This window comes from Gymnoscopelus braueri, assembly GCF_963280865.1.
Source record: "Gymnoscopelus braueri genome assembly, chromosome: 7".
In the NCBI taxonomy this organism is placed as follows: domain Eukaryota; kingdom Metazoa; phylum Chordata; class Actinopteri; order Myctophiformes; family Myctophidae; genus Gymnoscopelus; species Gymnoscopelus braueri.
In genome coordinates, this window is record NC_137608.1 from 39,240,766 (window position 1) to 39,259,558 (window position 18,793).

The 18,793-nt window shown below is 39.9% G+C and overlaps 1 protein-coding gene across 6 annotated transcripts in view; it reads left to right on the forward strand.

Moving 5' to 3' along the window:
• Nucleotides 1–14,307, forward strand: part of pbx3b (pre-B-cell leukemia homeobox 3b) — a 90,798-nt gene extending 76,491 nt beyond the window's left edge. For 3 of the 6 annotated variants that reach the window (XM_080432312.1, XM_080432311.1, XM_080432313.1), the window contains 4 exons: nucleotides 7,145–7,310; nucleotides 7,920–7,997; nucleotides 10,051–10,140; nucleotides 13,088–14,307. In XM_080432312.1, the coding sequence (XP_080288438.1) occupies nucleotides 7,145–7,310; nucleotides 7,920–7,997; nucleotides 10,051–10,097 (291 nt within the window). In that variant the 3' untranslated portion in view covers nucleotides 10,098–10,140; nucleotides 13,088–14,307. Of the gene's footprint in view, nucleotides 1–7,144; nucleotides 7,311–7,919; nucleotides 7,998–8,633; nucleotides 8,750–10,050; nucleotides 10,141–13,087 lie in introns of all 6 variants that reach the window. The other 3 variants (XM_080432314.1, XM_080432315.1, XM_080432316.1) reach the window with 2 other exon arrangements.
• The last annotated feature ends 4,486 nt before the right edge of the window (nucleotides 14,308–18,793 follow it).

Below are 18,793 nucleotides of genomic sequence, written 5' to 3' on the forward strand. Positions count from 1 at the left end.
AGGTTGGAAATACATATACAGAATATTTTCCATATTTACAGTTGTTTACAGTTGAGTATACTTTGTGAGTCCGGCTGAACGGGTCGAGACTATTGTATCCTCTCTGGCCCTCAAATCCTCCTATAAGCAGGTTAAGTAAAAAGGATGATGGTCAGGGCTTTCATTGCTTCCAATTAAACCTTGCTTGTTAGTTTAACCTCTAGGTAAACCCATCAAACAATTGATGTCAAGGAAGTGGGCCTGCCAACAGTGGGGCCTTCGCCTGAATGGTCATTAATTTTAATTGCCTAGATATTAAAGATTTAGAGCACAGAGACACATGCAGGATAGAAATGATCTGATGTCCCGCAAATCCCACTCTTTTTTTTCGCGCCATAGCATTGGGCGGCGGGCTGCTGGGGGATATTAAAATTTAAGCACAGGGGTGGAAATTAAATAAAGCGTCATTAGGGGCAGCTGCTCTTTGGCTGGTCCAGCAGTGGGCTTCAGGGCCTTATAGGAGGGGGGTTGGTGGGGGGTTGGGGGGGGTTAGCAGCAGCACAGCGACAAGACAGTCTAATTTATAGGACCATTAAAAGCAACCATCATCTCATTATTATTCCACTGTTATTGCAGAGCCAGCATTCATTCGCACACAGAGAGAGAGAGAGAGAGAGGGTTTACCCCCATCGTACAACTTTTCAGTCTTTGACTGTAGATATTGGATGTCATCATTTCCAATTCGACGTAATTAGCTTTTCCTACTAATCTAAATAAAAAAATATGCCCAGCTTAATACATTCAATTGAAGTCAACACTTCTCCCTGCCTTTGGAGTAATATTTCACTTTGGTAAATACATTTGCATTTTTTTTTTTTTTTTAAACATGCACGCTGCAATATGAATTCATGAATAATCAACTAACATTAGCTGCCCCAATAATTCGTAGTCAAAAACATCTTAAGGCCTTTTCCCCCCTCTTCCAACACGGTTTTTGATGATTGCAAACAAGAAAAATTGCTTCTTGAATAGTTTCCACCAAATGTTATGATATTGCTGTAGTTCATATACTACATGCATTGGATGTATTATAGAAGTATGTATGAATATCATCAAATGATTCATATTATTTACAATTTAGGCATTTAGTGTGATTATAAGGAATCGCATACAAAGTGCAAGATCAGAGTAGATGACATGAACCCTAGTCAACACATGACGGGTAAATGGTCAATTAAATAGAGCGGAAAGAAAACAATTAAGTGATACAAAGTAACTAGGATACCATGTAAACATCAAACCTACTGTACACAGTAACACCCGTCTAAACAGCATGCTATTTAAAGGAGTAGTTCACCAAAAAATACTTATTTTCTATCAATTACACACCCCATGAAGCCTTGAATTCATGGAGATTTTTTAGTTTTTGTCTAAGCCAATAATTTGATGACCGGTGGAAGAGTCTATATTGACCGATGACCCGGTCATCAAATTATTGGCTCAGGAATTCGACAAAAACGAAAACATCTCCATGTATTCAAGGCTGCATGGGGGTGTGCAATTGATAGAAATTACGATTTTTTGGGGGGGGCGAACTACTCCTTTTAAATAACATACTTAGCATTTGTGATAAAGCAAACAGGGGCACAGGAGGTAGAGCGGCCGCTTGGGAACCGAAAGGTTCCCAGTTTGATCCTGTGGCTCCCCCAGGGTTAGTGTTGAAGTGTCCTTGAGACACTGAACCCATCATTTCTCCCTATGAGCAGCCAGGTTGGTGACTAGCCTTAGACCCTCCAGAAAAATGCGATTATGCGATCGCAGAATTTACAGCATAATCAGCAAAATGGCGCATAATTATGCGGGGGTAACGTTTTTTCAAAAAGGCCGCATCGCATCGCATAATATGCGCATCGCATCGCATAATATGCGCATCGCATCGCATCGCATAATATGCGATTCGCATCGCATATTTCCGCATATTTCGCAACTTTTCACATATTTCGCATTTTTCGCAACTTATCGCATATTTCGCATATTGCCGCATATTTCACAACTTTCCGCATATCTCGCAACTTCCCGCAATTTCACCGCATAAAATTGCAAAAAAAACCTGCATATTTCATCGCAGAATCAAGGATTTTACCCCGCATAATCAAGAGTTTTAGCCCGCATAATCAAGGATTTTTACCCGCGTTTTTCTGGAGGGTCTAACTAGGCATGGTTTCCTCTGCCGTGAATGTGTGATGTGAATTAGAGTTCTCAAATTCTGCCCCGAACCCCGACCGACTCAAAGTTTTCGGGCCGGGCCGGGTCAAAAATGTATGCTAATTAATAGTCGGGCCGGGCCGAGCCTCGGATTCCATGAGAAAAACTAAAATAAGAAAAAAAAAAATATATATATATATTTTCTATTATTTTTATTTTTTGGTTGAGGGTTTTCGGGCCTAACATTATGGTAATTGTTCGGGCCGGGTCTTAATTTTCAGGCCCATTGAGACCTCTAGTGTGAATGGGTGAATGGCACATTGTAAATCACCTTGGATAAAGGCGCTATATAAATGCACCATTTGACAATTCTTTACAGTATTATGTATACGTCATAACTTAATAATTAATACGTTATTAGTAAATATATAAATAACAACGTGAACAAGTAACCCAACCTATATCTGCATACTATAACTAGCACCTATCATAGAATAGGCAACAAGTAAGGCATGAGGAGTGCCATGGGGAGGGGGTGGAGGTGGAGTCTGAAGAGGTGAGTTTTGGGGCAGTGGCAGAACGTTGGTAATGGGTCTGCTGTCCTGACTGAGGGGAGGGAGGTCATTCCACCGCTTGGGAGCCAGGAGGGAGAAAAGTCTAGGACACTCGGAGCGATGGCCAGGGTGTCGTAGGTTAACCCATTCAAGTCGGGAACGCATCTGTGTGTATTTTTAGATTTTAGCTGTAGCCATACGAGCTTGTAGATCTGCTATTTTTTGAAAATTCGTGAAAATTGGTGCAAATCTTTGAATATAGATATTTTTTAAAGCAAACCTTTGTAACTCAAATCTTTGAATGTATATATTTTTTTCAAATCTTTGCTTCTGGGGGTCCCTGCAACAACATATTTTGAGATGGTGGTCCGCGACCAAATACGTATAATTGTGGGAGTCCTTGACATGAAAAAGTTTGAGAACCACTAATATAGCAACATACGTTTTCTTTTGTTTAACTGTTAGGATTTTGACATTTGTAGAACCGGACAAATGCACCAATTTTCACGATTTTACAAAAAAACAGCGGATCTACACGCTCATTGCGGGGCACCCGTGCCGTGCTATGAGCTTGTAGATCTGCTATTTTTGAAAAGCCAAAGAAATCTTAAAAAGACACAGATGCGTTCCCGGTCTTAATGGGTTAACTGATCGAAAAGTGTGCTGGAATGGATGTAGGGGTGGATCATGTCCTGAAGGTAAGGGGGTGCCATGCCCTTGATTGCCTTGTAGGTCATCACCAGTGGTTTTAACTGGATGTGGGCCAACCGCAACCCAGTGAAGGGAACTCAGAAAGACAGAGACAGGAACATTTTTGGGATGTTGAACACCAGGCGTGCCACGGCGGCAGTCTGGATCAGTTGGAAGGGGTTTGAGTCCAGCATGCCGGCAGACCAGAAAAGAGGGAGTTGTAGTTGTAGTAGCAGTCAAACCTGGAGATGACACCGGCTTGGATTAAGTAGCTGGACAGACTCCTTGGTAGAAGGAAGGATCTGATCCTCCAGATGTTGTAAAGTTGCCAACCTTACAGGATTGCGTGACTGCTGCGATGTGTGTGCCTTGAAGGACAGCTGACTGTCCAGGACCGCTCCTGGGTTTCGGAACAGTAGCCACTAGTGATGTGCGGGTCGGGTTTTTTCATGACCCGCCCCGCCCCGCCACGGAACCCAACCCGCCTCAACCCGCCCCGCGAACCCATATATAAATCTATGGCTCAACCCGCCCTGCGACCCGCGGTGGTAAAAAAAAGATAATCACATTCATAATAGCTCATATTTATATAGCACTCTTTTAAGTACCCAAAGTCGCTTTAAATGTCTACAGTAGCACAACATTGTCATGGGCTAAATAAACAAGCATGTTGTTCAAAACAGTATATATGTTACAGTATGATTGGAGAACCAGTACGATTGAAGAAAGCGCGCTCGTTTTTACCACCCACCCAGCACTAGAGGGAGCCACAAGCCAGGCTTGTGCACAAACATATATGGCCACACACACACACACACAGTCTCACACACACACACACACACACACACACACACACACACACGCACACACGCGCACGCGCTCATGCTTTTTTTGGTTTATTGAAAGCAGGACTGTTTAGATACTTTTATTGTGTTCTGGCTTTTGTTTTACTTTCTCCCTGACACACACACACACACACACACACACACACACACACACACACACACACACACACACACACACACACACACACACACACACACACACACACACACACACACACACACACACAGTGATCCATGAAAAGAACTATTCTGTCCCTATCGGTTTACAAATCAAACGGCGCTGAGTCGACTAGTGGAGCGTCGGCCGGTCAGCGCGGGCACTCGCGCCTCGAGGCGCGAGGGCGCGCTTCCTCGGCCTCAAGCTCCACTAAATCGGCGCGCCTCCGTCATGGACAAGCGTGTGCGTGTGAACTCGTGTTCAGCGTTCCCCTCATAGATATTATGGTTCCCCTAGCGTAGCTTCCTGGTTGCTATGTGGGGGGGAACAACAAAAGACAGGTCCGCTCGGCGCATCAAAGCCCCGCCTCTCCGCGTTCTCCTTCTCCTCCTCCTCGGAGGAGGAGAAGGAGAGAAGGAGAGGACGGGACGGTTTATTACGCGAGGAGGAGGAGGAGGAGGAGGCTCCTCTTCCTCGCGAGCCTCGCGTAATAAACCCACGCCTCGCAGCGCCGCATCCTCCTTCTCCTCCTCGCGAGCCTCGCTAATAAACCCTGTCTCGAAAAGCCCCGCCTCCCCCCGAAGGAGCCCCGTGCCTAAAAACGAGCGCTCTGTCTTCAATCGTACTGGTTCTCCAAACGTACTGTGACATATATATATTTCTTTCGTGTGAGAGCGGCTGACCCGCTCACCCGAAGCCCGCATAATTGCCTCTGAAATCCTGACTCGACCACCCGCGGGACCCGCGGGTTACGGGTCGGCCCGCTCATCACTAGTAGCCACCAAGGGTGTGTTGTTGATAGAAACGGAAAGATCCTGCAGGGGGCAGGACTTTCCGGGGAAGAAGAAGGGAAGCTCATTCTTGTCTGGCGTTGAGCAGTGGGGAAGACATGGACTGTGAGATGTCAGCCAGGCATGCGGTGATGCACTGAGTGGCTCAGGGAGGGAAGGAGAGAAACTGTTGAGTGTCGTCAGCTTAACGGTGATAAGAGCTTGTGAGCGTAGATGACAGAGCCGAGGGATCTGGTGTAGAGGAAGAAAACAGACCTAGGGACTTCGGTCAACAGGGTACGGGGGATTAAAGTAATCCTTTAGCATGAAACATGGAACGTTTTTTTTTGTTCTACCCCCCTTTCTACTCTGTACATATGGTGTTTTATATTTGCTGATGATATTGTATTTTGGTGGGGTTTTTTTTTTAAATGAATTGAATACATAGGACCACAATGGAAACAAGTCCTCAGGACTTTTTTTGTCTTATCCTTTTAGCCCAAATGTATGACTGTACCCGTGCTGTTTGCATTTCTGTCTAATAAAGTATTCAATCAATGGATCAATCAATATACCCAGCACAATCAGCATTAGGGCTTAACTGTTGATGAAGTTCTAGTAGTGGCTAAACACATAGAGGGATTTTGGTGTTACCATACCAAATTGCAACTATAACTATTAGCTGTCTCCCTCTTGCAAGGATTTGTAACACTATACAAATTACAATGGAGATGGCAGCACATCTTGAGCCCAATCCTGTGCACCGTCTGCTTCAAAAACAATAGCTTTATTGACATTGTCGACCAGGGCTTCACCAGGGTCGAAACTTCTAAATGGAAGAGTAGGAAGACCACTCACTTCTCCCATAGAATGGTGATGGCAGTCACTGCCTACAGCTTTTTTTCTCCCCTTTTCTACTTTGTACATACAGTATAGTGTTTTACATTAGTTGATGATATTGTATTTTGTTATTTTCATGCTATGTTGATGAATTGAATACATAGGACCACAATGGAAACAAGTCCCCAGGACTTTTTTGTGTAATCCATTTAACTCTTATCTGACTGTACCTCGTGCTGTTTACATTTCTGTCTAATAAAGTATTCCATTAAAACCTCCAGCCACTGGAGGTATATTAGTTATATTGTATTCACATATTGTACCATACAGGTTGGTTAAAATAACATTTTATTCTTTAGAGTAAGTCCTGGATTGTATCTTTAAATATTCTACAAAGGAGGGGGAACGCAATTCATGGTGTGAATTCATATTTCATCCTGATCATACTGTTATTTAATGATGTGCTGTATGCATGTAGGTTTTATAATGTCAAGACAAGGGACAGTAACATGTCATGCCAATAACTCTATTCATATGTTATATACTATACATGCAAATTATTTTCTACTCTTTATTTATTAGCTTGTAGTTTTAAAAATGGGTTAAAGTTGCATAACATTTTTAATCAACATTAAATTACTTACCTGAATCAGACAATAGCCTATTACTTCAGAAGCAACCAATTGGAACACATTTAACAAGAAGACATTCTTTAACAACAGGCGTTAGACATGATTGTGAAGTAATGAAAAGTTTAGAGTGTTTGCAGCGGGAGACAGAGGCGTCCCCCAGTGAGCTGGCTTTTTTTTGTCGAGAGACAAACAAGAGAGCGTGTCACGCTCCCATCCATGAGAAGACATGCTCCCATCCATGAGAAGACACAAGTGATTCTTGATTATGGCTTAATTAGCGCCACATACCCAGTGGACATTACTGTGCAGGGGCTGGGAATTGGGTGCTTGATGGACCCAGACGTGACATCTTGAAACAATCACACTGCTCAGTGCACAGTCGCCGTGGCTACTGTCTTGGTGGCATACAGGTTCGCTTCTTCCTGGAACTTGCCTGACACCTCTGCTCCCTTCCTCTGCTCTCTCCCCGCAGGTATCCAACTGGTTCGGCAACAAGAGGATCCGGTACAAGAAGAACATAGGCAAGTTCCAGGAAGAAGCGAACCTGTATGCCGCCAAGACGGCAGTAACGGCAGCACACGCGGCAGCTGCTGCAGTGCAGAATAGCCAGACCAACTCCCCTACCACGCCCAACTCCGGTAGGCACTCCCGCATATAGATGCAAGCTCTAAGCCCTCTACTCTACCTCAGCCGTTAACCGCTCCGCCTGCCTCGCCTCCACCCCACTTCTTCACCGTTCTCACACAGACAAGAGTGACAGGCTCCGCTCCCAGCTTGGGATCACAGCGTCTATGTGTCTCTGAGACAGTTGATGCTGAGTAAACTCATGCATAAAGAGAGCGTTTCCTGTTTCGCGAACCAAGAACACATGTATTTTTGGCTGGGGGAAAAAAAAGGACACGATTTTCGAAAAATGATGTCTATGGGATTTGTTTTCCCTTGACTTTAATGTCAACTTCATGTCATTTGTCATGTAACGGTATGTAATTCCCCCTTTTATGAGCGTTTTAGCTAAATTAAAATGGCAACTTATTTGCTGGGAGAAATATACAATGCAGGATGCTTGTGAGGAGAGTGTTGAAGACGATAAATATAAAACAGGATGGGAATGCAAAAATACGAAAGCATCGAAAAAGGGCATGTTTTAGACCGGTAAATAAATTCACTAATATAATGCTGAGTTTGAGGTTGAACCTGCGTCGGGATGTGGTAAGCTTATGAAGTGGTCCCCTTTTTCTTGCACCCAGGATTCCAGATGAAAGATGAAGAGTTTCAGCTGGATTCTGCAGAGAGCAAAAACACTCTTTTAACCAACATGTTTACTGGTACTGGCCTTTTCATAAAGCTTCTTATTGTCCTTGTCATTTACCATGTGATACCTCCCCGCTTAGACGTTAGATTGGAAGTAGGTGATGTGGAACCATTGGGCGCTTAAGCGACCAACCACATATAGAATGGGTCCCTTGTGTCGTGATTTTCATTCCGTTTGTGTCCACCCTTTTGTTTTTTTTTGTTTTGTGTGAAAAGACCCTCCTAAGTGTTGGCTCATGCTCCTTTCATGTTCCTTTCTTTCCTTCCTTCACCCTTATAGTTGCTTGCTTTCTGGGAATCCTGTAGTCTATGTATTTCTATAGTCTGATTCATACTTAGCTGTGTTGCGGGTGTCGCACAGCGAAAATAGCAGATCTATTAGCTCTCAACACGTTGCACTGCGATGCATTGTGACCTTGTACTGTAGATTGGCTATTTTCGGTGCACAGCACTCGTACGTGACTAAGTATAACTCAGGCTTAAGTGTGTGCTGAACGTCTGAGTTGGAGTCTGTGTATGCAGACGGAAGTGGCGTTTGTTTTGTGTACCGTATGTGTGTGCCTTTCCTTCTAATAGCCCTCTCATAATACAGTATATAGTCTTACTTTTATATCTATTTATATTCAGCTACTTACATCTTCCCTCTCCAGGTTCCTCAGGTTCTTTTAACCTCCCAAACTCTGGGGACATGTTCTTGAGCATGCAGAGTCTGAATGGGGATTCTTACCAACAAGGGGCACAAGTCGGAGCCAATGTACAGTCACAGGTAGGATCCACAATCAGGGGCCGGTGGTCCTGTGTTGCCAGTGCAGAGAGCCGCCCTTGTTCCTTGCCTGTGTACTGAGCCATCCACAGTGCAAGTCTGAAGTACAGTAACAAAACAACACGCTGCCCCACACACCCGGGGGCAGTTCAAATTGCCACAGTGAGGCCATCCCATGTAAAAAAAAACATTTGCACTTCTGATTGAGCTGAATACAAGAGTGCTTACTGACTCTAATTCGCTTTGGATGGAATATTCTGGCACCAAAAATGTATCCCACCCCATTGTTATAATATATTTTTTTAACCCATTAAGACCTGAGGCGATTCTTAAAAATGTTTTCTAAATCACTCATAACAGTTTTTTGAAAATAAATAAATAAAAATGTTTTCAAAAATGTTTTTCAACATGTTTTCAAAAATAGCAGATCTACAAGCTCATAGCGCGGCACTCGGTGCCGCGCTATGAGCTTGTATATCTGCTATTTTTGAATAGCCAAAGAAATCTAAAGTGACAGGGATGCGTTCCAGGTCTTAATGGGTTAAAAAAAAGAGACAATCTCCTTATAGTCGGTTATAATTGTGATGCCGGGCGACCATTTGAAACAAACATATTGTGAAATGCATTTGGCTTTGACTTGAGCTCTTGGGTTGGTATTGGGTTAATATGGTATAGTACTGATTTCCCCTTTTTCTCCTGTATCCTTTATTACCTTGTCTTCCTATCTCATCCTGTTATTGTTTGTTTGTTGTCAATGTTGTCTGCCATTAAGTAACTTTGTTTAAATCCAGCCACACAATAGACACATGACCACATACCATGCAGATAATGTAAAATTACATGCCATTCGTTAGTACGGTCAAATAAACGGATATTATGAAGCCTCCCTAGTGTACTGTATGTCTTATGTTCTTGTCCCTTGTTTATTTTGCTTTTTCTGAAAGAATTGCATTGTCTATAGTACTGTAGTACTACTACTACCACTACAACTGCTACTATTATTATTGCTATAATAATTATTATTATTTTCTGAATTCCATTAGCTCCAATAGGAATGTAAAGATATGTTCTTAAATGTTTAACAGTAAAAATATAAATGGATAAAACAATAAACTCAAATATTTGTATGACAAATATTCATAAGGCCCACACCATGAATATATCAGGTGTATAATAAATTAATAATTTACATCAGTAAATCTGGTTAGTGTGATTATAGTATATAGCTCTTTATGTGTACACAGCATTAGCCTGCTGTAAGTACGTTGCACTTATCATTTTGTTCACCCTGTCTGTGCCCACAGGTGGATACCCTGCGCCATGTTATCAGTCAGACGGCAGGATACAATGATAGTCTTGGGGGAAACACCATGTATAGTCCACATGGCTTGAATGTAAGTACAGGTTGTTGTTGCACTAAATTCTGTACACTAAGTCAGCGGTTCTCAAAGTGGGGTCCAGGGATTCTCAGGGGTCCTTGGGGGTGCGGGGGGGGAGTTCTAAATTGACCCTTACAAGTATGTAACTCTGACAGTATACAAATGAAACCAAATGCACCCTAACGGGTCCATTTGGTTCCATTTGTATACTGTCAGAGTTAATTGTAAAAGTCTGAGAACCACTGCACTGAGTTTATGGGGGGCAGCGGGGGCGGGGTTATTTTGTGGTAGTTTGTTAATTTGATTATTTTAAAATAATTGTGTGGTGTTCTTGTAGTAAAAGTACATTAAACCTGGCAAAACTTAGCCGTGAGCTAATCTCTGTTTTCTTCGAGCTTAGGAAGAGATAATACACATTCACCACTGCATTGACAAGTCCTATATGACGTAAAATTTAAGACATTGTAGACATCTTGGCATATTGTGGTTGGATATGGATGAAAGCTGCATTTATAAAATAGCACATCCCAGGTCAGGGGGAATAAAAAAGACATTTAGAAAGCCTGCATCTTTACTTTTATAAACATCTTTTCATACTTCACATGACTCGAGCCAAAATGAGATGAAAAGGCTTTCACTGCGCTGTATCTTTCATTTAGCTGTTTTGAAATGCTTCACAGAATTTTCCATAGCCTTATCTTCATGATAAAATATGAGCATGTGATCGCCTCCAGCCATTTTCATAGACGTGAATTCCATCTTCCCCTGATGAGGGTTGATACGGAGGCTTTTTGTAAAGCAGCACATAATCTGAAGCCATCAGAGTAAAGATTAATTTAGTTGATGAGAGAGGAAGAAGAGAGAGCAAAGTACAGGGAGTGAAATGGTGTCAGGCAGCTTTTCCCTCTGCTAGATGAGAGTATCTGTTGTCTTTGCAGTATATATCGTCATGACTGTCGTGTGCAGGGGAATTACTCAGATTCTGTAAAGATTTTAATATTAACCCATTGAGGCCTGAGGTTTCGATTCTGCAAAATGTCTTCTAAATCCTAAATGGTTTTCTGAAAAACGTATGTTTCTATATCAGTGGTTTTCAAACCTTTTCATGTCAAGGACCCTCAAAATGATATGTATTTGACCGCGGACCCCCATCTCAAAATATTTTGTTCCAGGGACCCCCAGAAGCAAAGATTTGGGTTAAAAATGTTCGCTTTAAAATAATATATTAAAAGATTTGCACACATTTTCACGAATTTTCAAAAATAGCAGATCTACAAGCTCGTAGCGCGGCACTCGGTGCCGTGCTATGAGCTTGTATATCTGCTATTTTTGAATAGCCAGAGTGTAAAATAATGCTTTTTAGCTCAAATCAAAACAATGACACAGATGCTCAAAATGATCAGATGCTCAGAATGATCAAACAGAACAAAAGAATAACAAATGAAGTAGCCTTAGTTTATTGGCACCTAAGGGTATACAGTATATATACTGTATATGGACAGTATATGGACACAGAAATAGTGAGAGACTGCTGGCACCCAAAGCATTTGGTGTCATTTTGGATCGTTGAAGGCCCTCTCACTATACGCTCTTTAGAAGTGTCAGTTCTTAGTAGGATCAAGTGTTTCACACTTTCTCACATGGGTTTCTCACCAAGCACAGTGCATGGGTCTCACTTCCATGCACAGTGCATGGGTCTCACTTCCATGCGCAGTGCATGGGTCTCACTTCCATGCACAGTGCATGGGTCTGGGCTTACTGGGTCACCTGTAAAAAAAAAAAACATGCCAAAAAAAAAACATCAATGAAATATCAGTTTCTGTACCTGAGAAGAAAAACTGAAACGGAAATAGAGATGATTTCTGAATAAGTCTGATAATACGCGTTACAGTCTTTGTTAAGGAATTAGCAATACAATGTTTACCATGCTAACAAACAATACCAGTGTTTTAATAGAGGCATTAGTGGGAATCCCAAAACAATGAACATTTCTGTCTAGATTGAGCCACATGAAGTGTCATAATTCTGAGTTCATAGCAAATGAATGGCAAAGGCACGCTAGGGAGGAATTAGCATTCTCTAACCTTTAGCTTTGTTGATGGCGACGTAGGGGGATCCAGCAAAGGCTAGGTCATGCCTGGAGCAAAGCAAAGTCAGACTAGCTAAGACTGGCTCCATTGGAAAGGCACTGCTCCGTCACTTCCACTCAGCCTTCCCCACCTCACGCGGGCCCGGCCCTCCCTCCTCTTGACTGACAGGAGAATATGTAGAGACAAGCTGTCTGCCTTTGCTGAAATCTGCTCCCATTGGTTGGGACACGAGACAAATTTGTTTTCGGCGGGTCCCTTCCTTTGCCGATGTTACACAGTAAAATCCTCAGTGTTAATTTTATCCATTTTTAACTCAGAGAGTGTACAAAATGGAGTTCCATCTGTGCACTCTCAGAGTTGAATTAGCACTGAGGATTTTGCTGTGTACTGTAAAGGAAACGATGTTCCCTAGGCTGAGCTGATTCCATTTTAATGCCAAATGTTGCCCTGCTTCATTCGTTGCTCTCTCTCTCTCTCTCTCTCTCTCTCTCTCTCTCTCTCTCTCTCTCTCTCTCTCTCTCTCTCTCTCTCTCTCTCTCTCTCTCTCTCTCATATATATTTATTTATATATATATATATATATATATATATATATATATATATATATATATATATATATATATATATACACCTTTTATATTTTAAAATGTATATATATACTGTATATATATATATATATATATTTATATATATTATTTTTTTGTTGTCAGCACTGTCGTGCTCTTTGGTATAAATTCTTCTCACATAATTGGGGATATAAAACAGTTCTTTTTTTATCACATTAATTATGTATTACAGCTTAGTAATTTCTGTCTGTGGTCATATTACAGAGAACTTGATTGTAATCTCTACCCTCGCTTTCTGTGTCTTAGGCTAATGGGGGATGGCAAGATGCGACGACTCCGTCTTCTGTAATATCTCCGACAGAAGGGCCTGGAAGTGTGCACTCTGATACCTCGAATTGATCCGCTATTAATGTGTCTTCGCTCTAAGCTGGGCAGGGACATTCACTGGCTGACCAACTGAAGAGGATTAAAAAACCTCCTTCAGAACTAATTCTTTCCTGTACCTAGAAATCCCCCTCTCCACCACAAGCACCGCCATCCATCACCAAATCCACCACACCACACCATAAAGCGACATTCTGCATTATGAACAAACACCCAGTGTTTCTTGATAGTTCAGTGTTTTCTCTCTATCTTCATGAATTGCACACTTGTGTTCGACCACGCTCCTTATTTGTTGTTTGTCGTAGGGGTAAGCACAGTTATGTACAAAAATATGGAACTACCCTCAGTCAGATCTCACCGATTTTTAAATTTCCACAATGTGTTCTGGTACAAAGGAGGAGGAAATTCAACTCTACTCAACTCTACTCAAAGTGCTGGAGCACACGGTCGTGTATTTCTAAAGACATTTGGAATGACTTTATTTTCAGGTTAGTTTTTTTTTTCCTCCCTCCTCACATTTTCACTTTACAATACTGTGTGCTTTTTAAGGTACGTACATGATTAAAAGCAGCGGGTTCTTTGACTGAAACTGCTGTTTGCAGCAACTCAACAATGCTACTTTTGACAGCTCCATGGCAGCTTTCGCAGAGTTACTTTTCTTGGATTTATTTTGCCGTGCAGCCACGTTTCACTAGATTTACAGTACACAAGGAATAAAGGAGTTGACTTCTTCAAACCCTGGAACTTTGATTGCTTGATTATAGCATGACACCGTTCCACATCTTATAATTTGATGTGAGGTATGTTGTGTACATATGTCAGCATTATGTTTTGTGCTTTTTATTTTTCATTTTTACTTTGTATTTCCTTTGTTTTGCTACTAATTGAAATTGTCACACTGTAGTTGTGACAGTGAGACAAATTACACTATGGCACTTCCTGCAGCACATTAAAGGACCGCCCCCGATAATACAGGAAAAGTTGTATATAATATAGCTAAAGAATAATTATACATCCCACAAATCAATACAGCTTTATTACCTCATTCAAACTCATAGAAACCAATAGATTTCCAACATTTCCGTAGCTTACAGTAGAGTGCTCACTTACTACCTCTAAACAATATCACCAACCATAGTTTTTTGTCCTTATTTGACGTTTTTATGTAGTTATTTTGATTACATCTTGTAACATTGTAAACTCTTCATTCTTCATGTAATCTAATGTATATTTTAATCTTTTAATAAAATATGGTTGCCACGTTGCAACTTAAAATGATAAAAACAAAAATTGAAATGATAATGATAATATTAATTCTACAAGAAAATAACAAAAAAGAAGAATCTAAAGAGGGTGAGGTGCAAAATTGTTGGTTTGTGAATTTTACGAAAGGGGAGCGATGAACATTGTTGATAAATTAACACCAAACAGTGAAACTGTTGTAAATACTGAAGAACATTTTGAATGTTACTCATCTTGTTTCTAAATCATGCAAAAAAGGAAAAAAAAAATCATTATAAAAACTGTAATGCATAGAGGTTTCAGTATTCAGAACTGTACATTTCTGGCTCTGTTCAACAGGGTTGCAACTTCTTTTCTCTTTTTTCTATTGTATGTGATTCTGAAACTGAAAGTCATGACAAATGATTTGTGGCAGTGATTCTAATGTATTAAAAGATGTTTAGTGTTTCTTTCTAACCAGACTACACCCTGGACTGAAAAGTCTTCCTTGTGGTAGTTGTGTAATTTCAAACATGAATAAACCTTTTGCTTTCATGATGGGAACACGTGCCTGCTTTTGTTATTTGTATTTTTCCCCTTTCTGTAGCCATGGCTCCACAGGGAAGAAGACGCATAACTAAAAATAATGGGTTTGTTTTTCATTGAAAGAGCCTTGTGCTTGTTTATCCTGATGGACTGATATGGTGCTTTTAATGTGGTGAGTGTCACACCTTTTCTGTAACGTGTATATTCAGACAGACCATCGATTTGTAACCTCCTGACTCAGGACAGGACAATAATCTTCTCCTAAGGTTATCAGATTCTATATACAATATTTGAAGTTAATCTGAAAAAATAACTATATAAACTACATATAATAATTGCCTGTTATTTAACTCATTCACTGCCAGGCTTATTTCAAGCTTGTTGATCCATATGCCACAGGCATTATGGATCAAACGGAGAATTTTTTTTCTCCGTTTACATTTTAACATTGAAGTGGATGGAGCATTAACTTTTTGAAAATCGTTTTCTCCTAGTTCCTTTGAGATAAAAACATAAATAAAATAACCAAAAAAATAAATATTTTTTTTTTTTTTTTTTTAGCTGACGTCAAAAGACAAGTCATTGGCACTAATGGCACACTGAAAACGGCCGTCAAAAGACGTCATTGGCACTATATGAGTTAAGCATTGCACAAATATTGATTCAGTGCATTTCCATATTGTTTTTACACAAGAAACATTGTCGCTCTATACTTGATAAACTAATACTTATTTGACCTGAGTTGGCCCTGTACTGGGTCTGCTCTTTTTTTCCATCTACATCAAATCTCTTTGCAGGAAATTTCAGATCTACAAGCACACAAGGCGTTGAGTTGCGATACATTGCGTATCTGTAGATCTGATATTTTCCACAAATGTTCCCCCGAAATAGGGACGCTAGGGTTCAAGTGGTTGACGTTGCATGTGGCTTTTGCTATTGTTTCAAATGGTGGGTGGAAGGTAAAGCCTTAACAGAAACCTGCTGTGGAACTGACATGCTTAGGGCAATTAACTGAAATGTCAGCCACTTCTAATTCTGGTTATTTTGTCTGTCTGTTGTGGAAAGGCTGCCTTAATGGATCATTGGTTACCAATTCCACATGGAAATTGACATCCATTTATTCTCATTTTCTCAGCAGAGTTCTTAATTTTCTTGTTGTGTCTGTGGTTGCATTCACTGTTCGTTGTCACAGAAAGTGTTCTAATTTCCCCCCAAAAAGGGTGACAATTGACCTAGTACCAGTGAAATAATGTTTCAATTCCCCATTTTCACACGCCTGCTTGTGCTGAAACACCATAAATACTGTTCAGTACATGGATGGTACTGGTATTTTTTAAGGTCATCTAACATTATTTTATTATTATTTCAGTCTACTTGTCTGTGGTGGTACAAACTATGTCTGTGGAGCGACCTGACAAATTCCAAATCTCACTCTACTCTACCTTCAAGGTCACTGAGCTGGTAATCTTAATGTTCCAAGTATTACTCAGACATGCCAGAGTTGTACTCTAACGTAAACCAAAGAGAAGTGGCACTAATTAGAACAGACGCTTCATTTGAAACTTTTTTCCCCCTGTATCAGCTAGTCTCTTTCAGGACATCTATTAAAAAAACGGTAATGAAGTAGTAGTTTGAGTATCGGTACTTTGCTTGACATGACTTTCACTCCACTACATTTCAAAGACAAATATTACTTTTAAATTCCAACACAGCAATGCATTGATATTAAAAAGAAAACCTTTTGTAAATTGTTTTTACAATTGTTTTTCTTTTTTACTCTAAAGTAGTTAAACTAAAGTAGTACTCCAGTACTTTAACTCAAGCACAAATTTGACAGTTTTCACTATTTGTGTAATATTTGACTAGGAGTATCTATCTATACTTTGACTCAAGTACTGGGATTACTTTGTCCACCACTAGTCAAAAGCATACAAGCACAATGTATGTCACTATTTTAAAATATTTTTTAAAATAATGATAAAAAGGAACAGTTTTGGACATACTGTACAAGGTTTCTGCCTGACAGCAACTAAATCTATATCTTCATCCTTCAAGCAAGACCAATTTTCCAAATGAAGACAATATCCTTTACTTGCAAATTTAGATAAAGATTGAGATTATGTTTTTGTGGATACAAATGTTTCTACATTAGTATTATGATGGGTTTTTTAATGGCATGGCAAACAACACAATTAGGATAGTCATTTTAAAGCAATTTCAAGGAATTTTTAAGTTTTAGTTTACATTATTGGGTTTTCCTTGTAGATTCACTGGCAGACATTAGCTGCCTTGATTACAATGTTACAAACCACTCAGTATTAAGAGGGTACATAGTAAAATCATCAGGGTTAATATAACCATCTGTAACTCTGAGGATGTTCAAATGTATTTGGTTAGATTCAGAGTTAAATTAACACCAAGGACTTTACTATGTAGAATGAGATATAGTCACATTCATGCATATATTTCCACCTTATAGACTTATTTAGATTTGAAGGTACTGTACTCTGCCATATGCATTACAATTTACTTGCTCATTCTACCTCTACAATACTTTACAATACATAGATACATTTGCTTCTTCAAGAATTGAACTGATGTATTTTAAATCCTACTGTATTCAGAAAAATTGCCCTAGAACCTTTATAAATAAAGAAGCTATTTTGTGAGATTATGCCTATTAGAGCTTTGTCTAAGGTTCATTAAAGACGACATTTTCTAAGTAAAATTCACCATGAAAAGCATGCATCATTAAATATGGAAATCCTGAATTATATTAGCAATATGCATGATCTGAGCTGATGCCAATTACATTAAAGAAAGATATCATTTATTTTATTATGGTGGAGTTCATATTATGCTAAATGTGAAATGTAATTTTTTTCTTGGTTTGATTTATTGCTGATTGTGCATTGTTCAAAGACCCATGTTATATTTCAATAGAAGAATTGTTTATACATTAAAATTTAAAAAGCTGTTACTGCTCTGCACTACTGGCGCCAAATTAAATTGGAATACTTTAAAGCATAAATTCTAAAGATGGCATACATACATTTTTCTTCCCCAAATGTACGGGCCTATGCACAATGTGTTGTGCACACTAAGCAAAATAACAACATACTGTAGATATGGTTTGTTATTCATATTTGATTTAATGGATTAATTTTTCTTGGTCTTGGTAAGAAATACCAGGCCAAAACCTGAGACTGAAGTAATTAAAGTAGTAAGTGAAGTAAGGGTGAAACATTGAGTTTTTGGTCTTCATGTGCATGTGGACGGATACAGGAAGAGTGGGCACCAAGGAAGAAGGGGAACCGCAATGTTAAATTGTCAATTTCTTTCCAAAATGTAAAAAAAGAAAACATAGAACATGCAGAGCACATCATTATCAGACTTAAATTTACCCTTCAACTTCTTATGACTAGATATACAGGTTTTGTAGCAATTTGTAGCAATCGTAGAAATATTAGGCCTTAATTGCTGATTAAGTGTCTTCTAATCATATTAAATGTTTTAACATTTGGGGAAAAAATTGCCAATTTAACGTGAGGTACTCTTCCTTGGTGCCCACTCTGCTTGTTACCTTGTGGACCTCAACACTGTTAAATTAATTTCGCTTAAAGTTAAGGCTGCATATCTTAGATCTACTGTATATATGCAGTATATATGTGTGTATCTGTGTTTCTAGTTAGATTTTCAGACATCAGCTTTCAAAGCAGTCTTTTTGCTCCGTCAGATATTGCTTCATCAGACGCTAATAAACCCAATGACTTGAGCTTGAGATCACAGTACAGTAGCTTGATTTATTGAGTAGGGGGCATAATGGACCATAGACGGACTGTACTGAGAGAGATCTGCAGC